Raw genomic sequence first — 16,769 nt, 5'->3', positions numbered from 1 at the left:
CCCAGTTGTAGCTGGGTTTTCTTGAGCCACGTACTCAGGAATGGGATATTTGAACCAACTTTGCTAGATACTGTCAAATGGTTTTCAAAGGTTTGTTCTGCTAAGTGACCATCTCACAGCAGCACAAGAGTCCCTGGCTTCGTGTCCTTGCCAGTGATCTTCACGTTTAGCATTTTTACTATTTTTTTTTTTTTGGTGGTACTGGGGGTGGAACCCAGGGGCTTTCTACCTCCAGGCTATACTCCCAGACCTATTTTATATTTTATTTGGAGACAGGGTCTCACTAAGTTGCTGAGAGCCTCACTAAGTAGCTGAGGCTGGCTTCGAACCCGTGCGATCCTCCTGTCTCAGCTTCCCAAGTGCGGGGATTACAAGCGTGCGCCATCACGCCCGGCTACGTTTAGCATTTTTAATATCTGACTATCTGATGCATACTACTAGGTTATTTTTTGAAGTTGTGCAGAGATAAAAAAAATCCTTGAGAAATTAATATGCAATAGACAGGGATCATTTTATAACTGCTTTACAAATAGTCAAATGGAAGCCGGGCATGGTGGCGCACGCTTGTAATCGCAGCACTCGGGAGGCTGAGCCTGGAGGATCGCGGTTCACGGACAGCCTCAGCTACTTAGTGAGGCCCTCTGCAACTCAGTGAGACCCTGCTTCAAAATAAACTATAAAAAACAGGAAAGAGCGTGTAGTTCAGAGGTCAAATGCCCCTGGGTTCCATCCCCACACCCGCAAAAAAAAAAAAAAAAAAAAAAAAAAGTCAAATGTACAAATCTAAGGGGACAAAAATTTATGTAAATTTTATTGTCTAGATCAAAATATATAATACTTTTACCACCCAAGAAAATCCACCATGTCCCTTCCCACCACTATTTTGGTTTATTGTCAAGGATTGGTTTGGCTGGTTCTTGGACATTTACATAAACGGGGTCATGCAGTTACATGCTCTTTTGTTTCTCGATAAATCAAGAGTTCACTATTTTTAACTGCTGCATAATGTTTCATGTCATGAATAGGCCACAACATGCATCTCTATGCTCCCACTAATGGACATTTGGGCTGTTTCTAGTTTGGAGATATTAGGACCCATCCTCCCAAGTATGAATCTTTTTTGTGGACATTTCTCTTGCACATATACATAAATGGTAGAATTACCAGCTCAGAGAGTGGTGCAAATTTCTAAACAGTTCACCCAGCCTAGAGACACCACTGCCGTCATGTGGACACAGGCTGCTTTAGAAGGCTGCAGAGGAAGCGTCCATGCTACTCTTCATGACCAAAACCTCAGTCCCAGCAGGGGAGATACAGCAAAAGGAAACGATGCCAAAACACCTGCTCTTACTGCTACTTGGGAAAACTTTGCAGGGCAGTCAATATGGATTTGCAAATTTACTTTCTTGTCCCCTCCCAACTTTTTTTTGTGTGTGTGTGTGTGTGTGTGTGTGTGTGTGTGTGTGTGTGTGTTACTAGAAATTGAATCTAGAGGTGCTCTACCACTGAGCCACATCTCTAGCCTGACTGCCTGCCAGCTTGCTCTTTCTTTCTCTTTCTTTCTGTTTATTTATTTTTTATTTTTTGGTGGTACTGGGGTTTCTGGAAGCCCTTCTACCTCTGGGCTACACTCCCAGACCTATTTTATACATTTTATTTGGAAACAGGGTCTCTTGAGCCAGCGTGGCTGGCTTCGAACCTGCGCAATCCTCCTGTCTCCGCCTCCCAAGCACGGGGATTACAAGCGTGAGCCACCACGCTCGGCTCTTTCTGTTTATATTGAGACATGGTCTCAGTCAGTTTCCCAGGCTGGCTTTGGACCTGCCAGCACTCCTACTTTGGCCTCCAGAGTCACTGAGATCATGGGCATGCACCCCATGATCTGGCTTCTTGCTTCCCTTTCCGCTAGGGACTGGGGTGACTTCAGCTATCCTAGGACTTTCTCCCTAGATTTGTTGGGAGATGATGAGTGTCTCAGGGCAGGGGAGGAAGAGGAGGAAAAAACACCATGAAGGTGAGTCTGGGAATGAACTGCTTAGTTGGGGAAGCTGTTTTGCAGGGGAAGGTTTTGTTTTGTTTGGGAGGATACTGAAGGAATTTTCTACCTTCTAGCTACACCTACAGTCCTTTTTTTTTTTTTTTTTTCCCCAAACAGCATCCTTCTTATCTCAGCCTCCCAAGTACTAGGATTACAAGTGTGCACCACCAGGCCTGGCTTTCAAGGAAAGCTTCAATCTTGTCCCTGCCCCATTGCTGGGGTTTGAAAAGAAAATCTTGCAAGGGCCTCATCTTGGGGCATGATTAGAAGACGCTTCTCTGTGGCGACGTACTTGCCCTGGGCAGACAGCTCTCGTAGGAGAGGTACAGAGCGGGGAGGGACGATGAAAGTAACAGCCACCTAGGCACCACCAGGGGAGACTGGCCACGTCGAAGGAAATGTCGAACTCTCCCCTCTGCACTTCCTCTGAGACAGCAAGAGGGCTGCCCCTCCCTTACAAGGTGCCCCATCCAGGAGAAGAGGGGCAGGATGGCATGGAGGGGCACGGGGAAAGGGGCTGCCGGACAATGTGCCACAACCAGGTAGACAGCGCCAGCACGCTGGCTTTAAGAAACAGAAAAACGGTCTGTTTTAGACGATTGGTGTGAGAGCCGGGGGCAGTGGCCCATGCATGAAATCACAGTACTTGGGAGGCTGAGACAGGAGGATTGCAGGTTCAAGGCTAACCTTAGCAACTTAGCAAGACTGTGTTTCAAAGCAAAAATTAAAAAGGGTTGGGGTGTAGCTCAGCTACTTTTCAGAGTATGTCTATCTATGCTTGTAGAAGGCAGGCACTATAAAGGAGAATAGAAAGTTTGCCATCCAAAACTGCAAAGAAAAACACATAGATACTTCTTAACTGACCCAGAGCAAAAAGCACATTTCTCAGCACTGACCAGTGAGGGAAAGCTGGTCACAAGAAAAGACAACAATTCCATTACAGTGCACAGAAAGGTTTCTTTTCTTTTTCAAATGACTTTTAAATAAATTTGGATTAGACTCAAATTCTTTCATTTTTTTTTTCTTTTTTCTGCAGTATTGGGGACTGAACTCAGGGGCATTCTACCTCTGAGCTACAACCTCAGTCTTTTTTTTTTCTTTTTCTTTGAAACAGAGTCTTGTTAAATCATTGAGGCTGGCTTTGAACTTTCAGTCCTCCTGTCTGTGATTAGAGGCATGAGCTGCCCTGCCCAGCTCTAGACTCAGTTCTTAGGAACTCATAGGAGGTAGGGCTGCTCACATACACTATTTTTTGTTTGCTTGTGGTGCTGGGTTCTTGCTAAATTGCTGACGCTGCCTCAATCCTGCAATCCTCCTATCTCAGGTTTCCAAGTACTGGGATTATAGGCGTGAACCACCCCACTGGGGTGTGTGTGAAAAAGAGAGAGGCAGACAGACAGAGACAGAGACAGGGGCATTGTACCTCCGAGGTACACACCCCAGCCCTGTTTCAATTTTTATTCAGAAACAGGGTCTTGTCAAGCTGCTGAAATCCTGGCTTTCGAGGCTTTTTGCTGAGGCTGCTTCGAATCTGTAATCCTCCTGTTTCAGCCTCCCAAGTACTGGCTCACACCAGCCTTTTTGATAAGTTTTATTTTGCAACAAGCTCTCGCTAAGTTGCTGAGGCTGGCCTTGAACCTGAGATCTCTTGTTTCCACCTCCCAAGTACTGGGATTCTAGGTTCAGGCAGATGTCTTTGGAGGGAAGATGGAGAGCTCTACATCAGCTGGGGAGGATACATGAAGTGATTTTTCAAGAGATACATTGCAGCTCCCAGGTCTACCAGCATCAGCAAAGAGCAGAAACGGGGCCATTCTCACCTGATGTGGGTCCTCACAGGCCCAGCTCTGCTTTGAGGCGCCCTCCAGTCCTGGGCCAAGACTTTCTTAGAGCTGCCTGAGGCCACTCTCCCACCTTCCCTCTCTCCTATCAAAGGGGTCAGACTGCCTGGGGTCCAAGCACTCTCCCCTAATCCTGCCCCTGTCCCTCCATCCTTCCCAGGAGCCCTCCCCTAGCCCCAAAGGCCTCTTTTGTATTCAGAATTCCATCTTGGCTTATGCATTATGCAAAACCCTAAAGACCAACAGCCAAGTTGGCGGCTGTGACCAAACTAGACACTGTTAATCTTGGTGCAAGAAACATACAAAATTCTTCTTTAAAAAAAAAAAAAATCTAGCCAAACATGGTGGCGCAAGCTTGTAATCTCAGCATTTGGGAGTCTGAGACAGGAGGACTCTGGTTCGCGGCCAGCCTCAGCTATTTGGTGAGGTCCTTGGCAACTCACTGAAACCCTGTTTCAAAAAAATAAAGAAGAAGCTGGGCGTGGTGGCGCACGCTTGTAATCCCAGCATTCGGGATGCTGAGACCTGGAGGATCATGGTTCTTGGACAGCCTCAGTGACTTAGTGAGGTTCTATGCAACTCAGTGAGACCCAGTTTCAAAATAAAGAATAAAAAATAGGGCAGGGGGTGTAGCTCGGAGGTAGAATGCCCCTGGGTTCTATCCCCAAACCCGCAAAAAGAAGAAGAAGAAGAAGAAGAAGAAGAAGAAGAAGAAGAAGAAGAAGAAGAAGAAGAAGAAGAAGAAGAAGGAGGAGGAGAAGAAATAGAGCTGGGGGTGTAACTCAGAGGTAGAATGCCCCTGGATTTTATCCCTAGTATGGTTAAAAAAAAAAAAAAATCAAACTGGGCATGGTGGCACTCACTTGTAATCCCACTACTTTAGAACAGATCAAGGTCAGTCTCGGCTACTTAGTGAGATCCTATTTCAAACTAAAAAATAAAAAGGGCTAGGGGTACGCTCAGAGATAGAATGCCCCCCACACACACACAAACATGCCAAGTGTGATGGTACACACCTGTAACTGCAGTACTTGGGAAGCTGAGATAGGAAGACTTGCAGGATGGAGGCAGCCTTAGCAACCTAGCAAGAAGCTATTTTAAAAAATAAAAAAGGACGGGGGTGGGCAGAGGGAGGGAAAGTTGGATGCAGTTCAAAGATAGAATGTCCCTGGGTTCAATCCCCAGTACAAAGATAGAAGAAAAAAAAAACAATAAGAAATTAAGATTCTAAGAGATAATTCCCAGAGCTGAAGAAATAGCAGCAACTTCTGAACTGCTGCAGAATCCATATTGATTTTTTCTCTTACACATCTCTATCACCGTTCCTAAGCCTGAGACTCTACGAAGGGCACAATTATTTATGCTCCTTCAAATTACCAGATCATACAAATCCCTTGTAGAACTTCAATGAAAAACACTTCTAGCCCCAATAAAAGTTCTTTTCAACTACTTGAAATGCCCATTTCAGAAGAATGAAATACTCTTACTACCTTTTCTTCTCAACCAAAGCAAAACCCAAGTAAGGTTTTATCCACTCCTCTTGGTCTAGTTTTATATTTTGGGATTACACTTAGGTGTGTGTGTGTGTGTGTGTGTGTGTGTGTGTGTGTGTGTGTGTGTGTGTGTGTGTGTATGGCCATTTGGCTGATATTTACTAAACACCTACATAATTTGGCCCTTATGAAGCTCATGCTGTGGTAGGTAATATGCAGGAGTATTGGAACAGGCCAGGTCAATCCAGTCACGTTCAAGTGCTTTGAAGAAAGAAACCTGGAAGATGAGACAGAAGGATGGGTAGGAGGTCATCTGATAGGATAGTTAAGAAAGAACATTTCTAAGAAGCCAGATCTGAACTCAAATCTGAAAGTGTAAAGGGTGCAGCAAGGAGAGACGCCCCCGACAGGGGGACAGCAAAGGAGCTGAATTAACCCCTCAGACAGGATGTAGGAACAGCCAGAGACTGTCTCAATCCTAAACAAATGAACTTCTGCAGGGCATGGTGGTGCCTACCCGTAATCCCAGCAATTGGGAAGCTGAGAGTGGAGGATCACAGGTTCAAGGCTAGCCTCGGCCACCTGGAGAGACCCGCAGTTACTTAGCAAAACACTGTTTCAAAACAAAAATTTTCGGCGGGCGTGGTGGGCACGCTTGTAATCCCCGCGCTTGGGAGGCGGAGACAGGAGGATCGCGCAGGTTCGGAGCCCGCCTCGCTGGCTTAAGAGACCCTGTTTCCAAATAAAAAAATATAAAATAGGTCTGGGAGTGTAGCCTGGAGGTAGAAGGGCTTCCAGGAACCCCAGTACCACCAAAATAAAATAAATAAATAAAATAAATATTTTAAGTGCTTGGAGTGCAGCTGGGAATTAGAATGCCCCTGCATTCAATCCTTCCTTCTCTTAAGCTGTGCTTCCTCTTCCCTAAAGAAACCTCTAATGTTCCCCTAAAAATAAAAATGAAAATAAAATAAAAACAACTTCTTCACAGGGAACTGTTTTTTACAGATCTCCCCCAACTTCCCAGGGAAGAAAGCTGGATTGAAGCCAAATCTCACAGCAGGTGAGGACACCACCTGCAGAATGTGTATGTCCTTCCCTAAGCTCCCTGGTGATGTGTTAGGTGGAACCTTGGGGAGGTGACTCATCTCGAGGGCAGAGCCCTCCCCAGTGAGATTAAAGCCTTTACTGATAGGGAGGTTTGGGAAGAAGCTTTGGAAATCTAAAATGGAAAGCTCTGTGGGTTCTTTCCAGACATCCCAGTTTTCTTCTTTCACTTGTTACTGATGCACAATTGAACCATTGTGAGAACGAACCAATTCATCCTGAATCCTATGTAACTGAACCCTGACAAATGATTCCAGTTTCCTTGGAAGAGAGGGAGTTGATGTTTGCGAAGCTCTACAGAGTTGGCTCATGTCTAAAGTCTAAAGATAATCCACCAAGGCGTGAAGGCATTTTATCGCCGCTGTGGGGATGAAGGTGAGATTTATGATGGTTCCTAATGCCGTTTCTGTCAATGTCTTTGGAATTCTAATTAGATTATTAAAACTCTACAAATCACGACATTAGATCCAGACGCCACTCCTCACTGCGACAATGATACTTTTGAGATGGGAGGATCTTGATGTCCCAGGTAATGGCACATTGCCCATAATAAAGTTGCAGGGACATTCCTCCAATAAAATCCCGTTGGAAAAGACAGAGCCCATTTGTCTTCCTTTCTCTCCAGGTTTTATGCCTGAGGATAAGATGCCTGCTGCACAGACATCACCAAACATTTCCATTCTAGCTACGGCTTGATAGCGCTCACACCACGCTGTTCACAAAGCCGGATGACTTGTGCTGGCTGCTTACTTGATTCTCCTAAATCTGAGAGGCAACTCAAAATTTATAAGTGAAAAGACACTTGAAAGAATATTTTCAGGAGAGAGATAAGACACACGGCAGGTTCAGCACATGAGGGTAGTATATCTTATGGTGTTTTGATTTATAATGTATGCATTCAAAGTGGTACCCGGAGAGAAACAAATAGCTTCTTGTTAACCCAGACCCATTTGCAGGTAATAAATGGGCGTGCTCTTTACCCATCAAATAATGGCTCTAATGCCCTTCAACATCAGGGGATGAGGAATGGGTGTTGCCCTCTGTCCTCTGCGAGATAACCTGGTTCCTTTACTTGGAGAGCTGAGCCTTTCGTGCTCCAGTAAAAGAAGTGATGTGGCTCACTTACCGTGATGGACGACGCCCTTCAACCCGTGGATAATAGGATCCAGTGCAGAGTTGTCCCTCGGACTGACCTACACGGGAAGGAAGCATGATTGGTTAAATCTATTCTGGCATCAGATACAACAGCCTCAGTTTAATCTCCTAAAGAGAAGGGGAGAAATAGATGTTATCTAGCAAGCTGCTTAGGTCTCCCATACAACAGGGCTCTCACCAAATGCAGGAGATTTATGACATAATAAAATCAAGCGAGGAAGTCTAAATCAAAGGAAAGAAACTTCTCAGAATACATTATAACAGGAGAGAAATACCATAGGCCATAGGCCTAGCAAAACCTTACAAAGCAACTGCCGGACTTTCTTCCCACTTTGTTTTATTAAAAGGAGGCCCCGATCAGCTAAAAAGTCATTGAAAGTTATCAGAGAACAATCCATCACCAGCCTCCTGGTGTTTGCCCCCCCCCTTAGAAAATACCTCCTTTTCCTGCCAGCCTCTTCTCCATTGTGAGGGTCCCAGTGCCCTATGAAAAACTTGGTAATATAAGGGGCATTTATAAGACTTGCTCAAGGTAGCAGAACAGGCAAGAGCAGTTCCAGAGACAGGCTCCACCTGCGGTCGCTGCAGTGTTCCCTAAAGCCAGCCCTCTCTGGCCTCCATCCCACCATTCTTTCCCTTTACTTTCAGATACTAATTACAAATTCTCATTCTTGCCTTTTAATTTAGAGCATCAACATTTGTGTGTGTGTGTGTGTGTGTGTGTGTGTGTGTGTGTGTGTGTGTGTGGTACTGGGGTTCGTGGAAACACTTCTACCTCCGGGCTATACTCCCAGACCTATTTTATACTTTTTTTTTTTTTATTATTTGGAAACAGGGTCTCTTAAGCCAGCACAGCTGGCTTCGAACCTGTGTGATCCTCCTGTCTCCGCCTCCCAGGCACAGGGATTACAAGCGTGCCCCACCACACCCGGCTAGAGCATTAACATTTTACCAGCAAAATTATAATGTGAGTTTCTAGGTGTTTCCCTAAGATATACATTGAAATACTTACAAATGAAACGAGGCTTCAAATTTGCCTCAAAATAACCCCAGAGTGGCCAGCAGGCAGAGCAAGTGGGGGTAGAGACCCAACAAGACTGATCTTGGACCCATCATTTGTGACCTTGAGTAACCTTGGGCATAGGATGGGGCATGATATATTTTCTCTACTTTTATGCATGCTTCACTTTCTTCCCCCAAAATAAAGAGCTTTTCCAAACCCGTGGCCAACATAGCTCATCTCTGTGGCCAACATAGCTCCCGCCCCCCTTCCCTCCTTGCTTCATAGTATTTACCACTAATTCACTGCTAACACAATGAGGTTGACATATTGATGAAGCTTTCAATGTGTTGCGAGACCCAATTCGATGTTTCCAGTTAGTAAATTCAGAGGAATGCATGTCCTCCCCTGGGCTGTCTTAAGGTTTTCCACACTCCCTCCCTCCTTTCCCAGCCTCTCTGCTGAGGTACAGGTCCTAGTTTGCTCCCTCTGACTGCGACCTATTCCTCTGCTTTAGCCTTTCCAGGTAACAGCGATGGTTCTCAGCTGGGGGTGTCCCCTGGTTTGACTATACCTGGAGACACTGTTGATTGTCACCACTGCAGGTGGGGGGAAGAGGAGGAGGAGTGGCTGCTGGAATCATGTGGGCAGAGGCCAGGACTGCAGCTCAACCTCCAATAATCCTCAGGACAGCCTGGCGTGAGATGCCAGTGGTGCAGAGGCCGGGGCTGAGAAGCCCTGAGGGCTGCTCCACTGTGGACAGGGATGCATCCGAATGTCTGGAGGCCTGCGGTAGGCGTGCATTCAGAACACAGACACTACTATGCACAATGTGATGTTACAGACAAACACGGTGCCGTGTAACTTAGTACCACACTGTAAACATCACAGGTATGCAGAGAAGGGATCAGTGCATTAAGTCTCAAAGGTAGACTTCTGGAAGTTGGCATGTGTGGACCTCCCAGATGCCTGAGAGACAGCTCAGACCAGTGATTTAATACACTGGTTGAAGCACCAAGCATTCTTGAAAGAGGACGTCCATAAGATACCAAATCAGCCGGGCGTGGTGGTGCACGCTTGTAATCCCAGTACTTGGGAGGCTGAGACAGGAGGATCGTGAAGGTTCAAAGCCAGCTTCAGCTACTTAGTGAGGCTCTTGGCAACTTAGTGAGACCCTGTGTTTGCAAATAAAAAAGAGGTCTGGAAGTGTAGCCCAGAGGTAGAAGGATCCTGGATTTCATCCCCAGCACCACACACACACACACACACACACACACAAAGATACCAAATCAAAACTCTATTTGAAAATAATATCTTATTTGCACCATACTAAGTAACTGATCAAAATTGTAAAATGTGGCCAAAATAGAATCACAACTCAAGAATACAAGAGAAACTAACTAGTAAATGTGGCCAAGTTTCAAAAGCCCAAAGAGAATGAAATAAGAAACCAGAGCTGGATGTGGTGGCACATGTCTGTAATCCCAGTACTTGGGAGGCTGAGACAGAAGGATTGTAGGTTTGAAGCCAGCCTCAGCAATAAACCATGGCTCTCAGCAACTTAGCAGGACCCTGTTTCCAATTAAAAGATAAGATCAGTCTAGGGGTATATCTCAGAGTTAGAATGCCCCAGGGTTCAATTACCAGCACTACAAAAAGGAAACCAAAGAAAGATGCCACGTCAAGCCCAAGTTGCAGGTAAAAGGTTCCTTGGCTGGGACAAGTGTCCCCAGAGGCCCATGTGTTAGAGGCCTGTGCTGTCAGGAGGTGGCAGGACCTTTGGAGAGGGTGTTTAGTCGGAAGTCCTTAGGTCACTGAGGACATGCCCTCGAGGGGACTACAGGACCCCTTCCCTTTCTCTTTGCCTTCCTGGCTAGGGAGTGGTTTCGCTGGCTCCACACCCCGTGAAGAGTACTGCCTCCAAAACTGAGCCAAAATAGGCCTCTTCTTTTATAAGATAATTATTTTAGGTATTTTGTTGCAGCAATGGGAAACTAGCCAACACAGGTGGTCTCTCTGATTCAGTCTGGTAGAGATGTTCATGTCAGTTTAACTATCTGCAATTATTGTAATGTCTGTGGGAGACAGCAAAATGGCCACAAATTCCTCCCATTCCTGCCACAGGCAATTCTGCAATTTAATCTTGCCATTCCTCCATTGGAAGTGGGTAACAGCCAGGGATGGTGGTGCATGCCTATAATCCCAGGACTTGAGAGGCAGAAACAGGAGGATTGTGGGTTCACTGCCAGCCTCAGCAACAGAGCGAGACCCTCAAAACAAAAAAATAAAGTAGGGCTGGAGGGCATAGCTTAGAGGCAGAACACCCTTGAGTTCAATCTCCGGCAGACAAAGCACTAAAGGAGTGGCTAACAATTTCTTCTGTCTTTGAAATGAGGCTTGTCTACATCACTTGCTTTAGTTAAGGGGAAATGTGTGAACTTGATAGAGACAGAGGCTTCTAAAGTACTTGGGATCCTAAGGACACCAAGTGAAGCATCCCAGATTGGCCTACTTTATGGTGACAGAGCCCGGGGAGCAGACACAGGCAGCCCTGGCCGAGCCTGCCAACTACCAGGCAGGGGTGTGAGTCCACCCAAGGCTGGAGGCCTCACTGTCCACGGCAAGCGGCGGAGCTGGCCGCCAGCAGAACTGACCGGCCATCTACAGAATGACGGGATGACACAGTAACTGTTTTAACTAATTGGGATTACTTATTAACAGAGCAAAATTTGGCTGTTAGAGCTTTCTATGAGGATGGACTCATAGAACAGAGGCGGGGGATGGAAAACATACCACTCTATCAATAATTTTCTTATCAAGGCATCTTGCTTATTGTTATGGTTTAAATGGTGGGGGTTCTTTTTCTTATTCAACTAAAGTTTGTTGAATAGAAAAATTAAAACTAATAGGCAAGGCCGGGCGTGGTGGCGCACGCTTGTAATCCCCGCGCTTGGGAGGCAGAGACAGGAGGATCACGCTGGTTCGAAGCCAGCCGCGCATGCTGGCTTAGGAGACCCTGTTTCCAAATAAAAATGTAAAAATAGGTCTGGGAGTGTAGCCCGGAGGTAGAAGGGCTTCCAGGAACCCCGGTACCACCAAAAAAACCCAAAAACAACAACAACAAAAAACTAATAGGCAGCTCAGTGCAGCTTTAACAAATCTTTATTACAAAATCAGTAGGAGATAGAGCAGTAGGAAATAGAGAAGGAAAAAGCAGCATGCTGACCCGCATGCTGGATATCCGAAAATGGAACTCTGGTCCCTTTTCAGGACCCCAGCCTTTAAATAGATTTTGTGTTGGTATCAGCGTTACCAAGGCAATGGGCTAGTTACTTATTCCTGAGCCAGGTGGTGCCTCTTTGTCTCCAGAGAGTGCACGTACTAAGTGCAAGGGTCAAGAATCTACCTGGCCCCTGTCTCTATTGTATTGGGCAGTATTAGTTGCTCATCAACTAGGGTGCTTTGAAGCCGCACACCAAGCTTACCTTTCCTATGCCCAGGCTGGATCCCAGAGGAGAGGAGGTAAACAGAGGCACCAGTTTCCTCTATTGTAGTGTTAGGGCTAAAGGCTTCAGTTGACTCTAAGGCTTTTACTACAGGTTAATGATTAGAATGAAGGGCAAAGACAGAGAGGAACTCTGCACTGTAATCGCGGCAGCCCCCTCCCTGCCTGAGTGCCTGCACAGCACCCAGGCTCTGACTAGATTTTACATTTTGGAAATTATTGAAGCAATTGTCCAATACCTGCATATTAATACATCTTGATGACTCTTCCCAATACTGGCACACTTATAGCTTCCCCTAAAGATTTCTCAATGGAGTCCAAATCATAAGCCCCAACAACTCCTGTCTTTCTAAAACTGTACTACCCTTTAGCAGCATGGCAATATTTCTTAGATACTGAAATCTCCCCTCTCCCCTTACTCTTGCTTTCACTTCCTGAATTTTTAGTTACCTACAGTCAACCCAAGTTTGAAAATAATAACTGAAGCCGGGCGTGGTGGCGCACGCTTGTAATCCCCGCGCTTGGGAGGCGGAGACAGGAGGATCGCGCAGGTTCGAAGCCAGCCGCGCATGCTGGCTTAGGAGACCCTGTTTCCAAATAAAAATGTAAAAATAGATCTGGGAGTGTAGCCTGGAGGTAGAAGGGCTTCCAGGAACCCCGGTACCACCAAAAAAAAAAAAAAAACTGAAAACATTCAGAAAGAAAAAATTCAAGCCAGATGTGCTGGTGCATGCCTATAATCCCAATACTTGGAAGGCTGAGACAGGAGAATCATTGAGGCCAGCTTTAGCAACTTAGTGAGACGCTGTTTCAAAATAAAAAGGGCTGGGGATATAGCTGAGAGGTAGAATGCTCCTGGGTTTAATCCCTGGTATCACCCCCCAAAAAAGAAAAGAAAAGAAAAGAAAAGAAAAGAAAAGAAAAGAAAGAAAGAAAAAAAAAGGGGGGAAGAATTCACAAAGTTTAAAATTATATACAGTTTTGAGTAACAGGATGAAATCTCATGCCATCCCATTCAATCCTGCCTGGAACATAAATCATCCTTGGCTCTGTGAATCCTCACTGTATCCTACCTGCTTGCTGGTCACTTAGTGGCCATCTTGGTTATCAGAACACAGTGTCCCAGTGCTTGTGTTTAAGTAACCCTTATTTTACTTAGTGATGCTAGCACTTTTATTACAGTACATTGTTACAACTGTTCTATTATGAGTTATTATTGTTATTCCTTACTATGCCTAATCTATAAATTAAACTTTATTATAGGTATGCATATATATAAACAACCTGGAGTTTGGTACTATCTGCAGTTTCAGGTATCCACTGAGGTTCTTGGAATACATCCCCTGCAGATAAGAGGGGATTACTGTACTCTGATGATCTGTCCAAAATGAGAGGGGATTTTTTTGTTTGTTTGTTTTTTGATACCGGGGATGGAACTCAGGGGCATTCTACCTCTGAGCTACACCGCCAGCCCTATTTTTTAGTCTTTTTATTTTTGAAACAGGGTCTCACTGAGTTGCGAAGGGCCTCAGTAAGTAGCTGAGGCTGTCCTCGAGCCACGATCCTCTGGTCCCCACCTCCTGAATGCTGGGATTAAAAGCGTGTGCCACCATGCCCGGTGAGAAGGGATGTTTTATAGTTAGGAGGACTCTTTAATGCACTTTGTCTTGTCAGATGATGTGAAGACTCAAAGAAAATGTTCCTAATTCCCCATGACTGATACCCAGTGATACTATCTGGAGGACATAAAAGAGGAAAATAATCAGGCAATCTGACCCAAGTTCAGTGTCTCTTCACTTGTGAGTATAGAGACCCTGTGTACTACCCTCAGATTGTGCTCGAAGGCCTGAGCCCAGGACCTCAGCCACCCCACCAATGGAGATCCTTCTACCCAGAACATTCATCTGCTCGCCTCTACCAGCGCTTGTCTGGCTGGGGTTGGGAAATCGATGAAGAGAAAGGAAAGGAAAGAGAGTGTGTTGGCTGGTTGAAGAAACTCAGTGATAATAATACAGACACAGTCTTCAGTCTATGTGTTGGCTCCGAAACTCAGGGTGGAGAATCCAAACAGCATGCTAATAGCGGGCTGGCTCCAGGAAGGTACAACTCTAACGGAAATCATCCCTTTCACTCATTGTTTTCACAATCGATTTGCTACTTAAGATTTGTGGACATAGCTGGGTGTGGTGCTGCACACTTGTAATCCCAGCATTCAGGAGGCTGAGACCAGAGGATCCCGGTTTGCAGACAGCCCTTTGCAACTCGGTCAGACTCAGTTTAAAAATAAAAGAATTTTAAAAAGGGCTGGGGTGTACCTCGGAGGTAGAATGCCCCTGGGTTCTATTCCCAGTACCGCAATAAAAAAAAAAGTTTTGGACATAATTAAATATACAGTTTGGGCAGCTTTTAAATATCAGCGTGGTGAGGAAGGCCGTTTTAGCCACCTGGGTTTCTATTCTGTTCCTGTGCAGGCTGGGGGAGGGTGGAAACCATCTGACTCAGGGTGTACCACTGAAGTGTCCAGTGGGGACACAGCCTCAACAGGCTCCTGTGAGGACTAAAAACAGAGCACAGAGCAGGACGCCGAGTCCAAAGGGGCAGCATCTGCCAAGGGCTGGGGGGCAGCGCGGGCAGGAGTCGGCCTGCACTGTGGCACGAGTGGGATGCGGCACTTGTGCCCCCCAGCTTCCCACGCAGGGCTTTCGACCTAAAACCTCCTTGAGCTCCAATTTCAAAAGCTCCTAACTAGCCAGGTGTGGCCGCGCACTCTTGTAAATCCAGAGGCTGAGAACAGAGGATGGGGGTTTGCAGACAGCCTCAGCTACTTAGCCAGCCCTTGGCAACTCAGCGAGACCCTGTTTCAAAATTGATAAAGGACTAAAAAATAGGGCTGGAGGTGCAATTCGGAGGTACATCCTGGGTTCCATCCTGAATACCACACACACCCACAAAAAAAAGCTCCCAATTTACGTTTTGTTTGACACCCACTGGATTTGGCAATGTGCTGCTCCTTTGAAAGCCATGCGAGGAGTTTCCCGGCTCCTGAAACTTGCTTCCTTCCACTTGGAGATCAAAGGAGTTGCACAGTAATTCTGAGAAGGGCGTGATTGCACAAATGAGCTTAACATGGACGGGAAGAAACAGATAACCCCTTCTCCCCGTGGAGTTTATGTTCTCATCGCGAAACTGGGCTCCTGGTGCTTCATTCTAGAGCGGCTTTTGTGGCATTAGTCATCTTCAAAAGGACGGCATGCAAATAGGACGGGGTGCTCTCGGCTACCGAGCTTCTCCGTTGTCTTCAGACGTACATCTGAAACGCACAGAGATGCTGGCATACAGAAAACTATGCCATGTAGGTTTGGACCAAAGGCCAAAGTCATACACATCACTGTAAAGTCGGAACTAAGTAAAATTTTCTTTTGAAATAATAGCTCACTGTATAGATTCAACAAATTATTAAATGAATAGCTAAGTTATCAATGGCCTCTGGAGAGGTGCTCTTTACCCAGGCCCCACAGGAGGCCTGTGTTTATTTCCACTTAAATTGAGAAGCAAGGGGGTGCATCAGAGCACACGTGCGGGCGTTCAGATGTGAGCTGCTCCGACCCCTTCCTGACCCCGGTACCTCTCGGCCCTCGTCTTCCATCTTAAACCTTTTCAACCTTTCAAGGCCTGGCCATTTACAAATATGTTGGCAAGACAACCTACTTGCCTTGAATCCGACATCGCCAGCTAATCCTTTAGCCATGTATACGTCACATCTAGGCGATGTCCTCTTGTGGGGAAAAAGACTTATGCTGCTGAGGCTGGATAGCTACACCGTCAACCGTGGCTTCAGGGAAAACTACATGCAGCAGGACCAGAGGCCCGTGCAGCCTTCCTGAATCGCAGAGATGACAACCCGCCCACCCGAGGGTTAGCAGGTGCCCACTGAGTGAGACTCTACTTTGCCTGATGGCACAAGAGCAAGGGCTTCTCGTGGGGTCTGGCTTCGTGTCGGATCCTCCTTTCGCTCCAAGGCTATTCTGACAGCAACATCTTTGGGTACCACTGACTAGACTTTGGTTGAAGCTGCTGTTCAGATCTTTCTGGCACAACATTTTCATGACTTGGCTCTTTTTTGTACCATTTCAGCTAGCTCTTAACCAGACCCAGGGCACTGAGCAGCTCCCTTTATTCCTTTATTAATCAGTAAGTTAGGCCATGTGTCTGTGCTCTAGCGTTAAACTATGAACTGCTCAGCTATATTGGCAACAGCCTCCTCTCCTGACTTTTTTTTTTTTGTTTTTTTTTTGCTGTACTGGGGACAGAACCCAGAGGCATTGCACCTCTGAGATACACCCCCCAGTCCTATTTTTTAGTCTTTTTATTTTTTGAAACAGGGTCTCACTGAGTTGTGAAGGGCCTTGCTAAGTAGCTGAGGCTGTCCACGAACCTCAGGTCTCCGCCTCCGGATGCTGGGATTGCAAGCCTGCGCCACCACGCCCGGCTCTCTCCTGACTATTATCAACTCACAAATACTACTTTTCTTCTTGTAGAGCTTAGAGACTCAATTTGGGATGCAAAAATTCTGTTTTATCTTTTGCTTTTTTATACTTTAATTGGTGCATTGTGTTCATGCATCAAGAGA

The 16,769-nt window shown here is 46.0% G+C and overlaps 1 protein-coding gene across 2 annotated transcripts in view; it reads right to left on the bottom strand.

The window, feature by feature from the left end:
- The window catches only part of PTPRG (protein tyrosine phosphatase receptor type G), a gene marked incomplete at both ends in the record, with an annotated part of 780,672 nt that overhangs the window by 177,338 nt on the left and 586,565 nt on the right, over positions 1 to 16,769 (bottom strand). For both annotated transcript variants that reach the window (XM_080714880.1, XM_080714881.1), the window contains one exon: positions 7,606 to 7,672. In XM_080714880.1, the coding sequence (XP_080571006.1) occupies positions 7,606 to 7,672 (67 nt within the window). The remainder of the gene's footprint in view (positions 1 to 7,605; positions 7,673 to 16,769) is intronic.

The sequence above is a fragment of the Muscardinus avellanarius genome, assembly GCF_963383645.1.
Source record: "Muscardinus avellanarius genome assembly, chromosome: 18".
Taxonomy (NCBI): domain Eukaryota; kingdom Metazoa; phylum Chordata; class Mammalia; order Rodentia; family Gliridae; genus Muscardinus; species Muscardinus avellanarius.
Note: the sequence above shows the minus strand (reverse complement) of the source record. Positions and strands in the feature narration are given on the sequence as shown.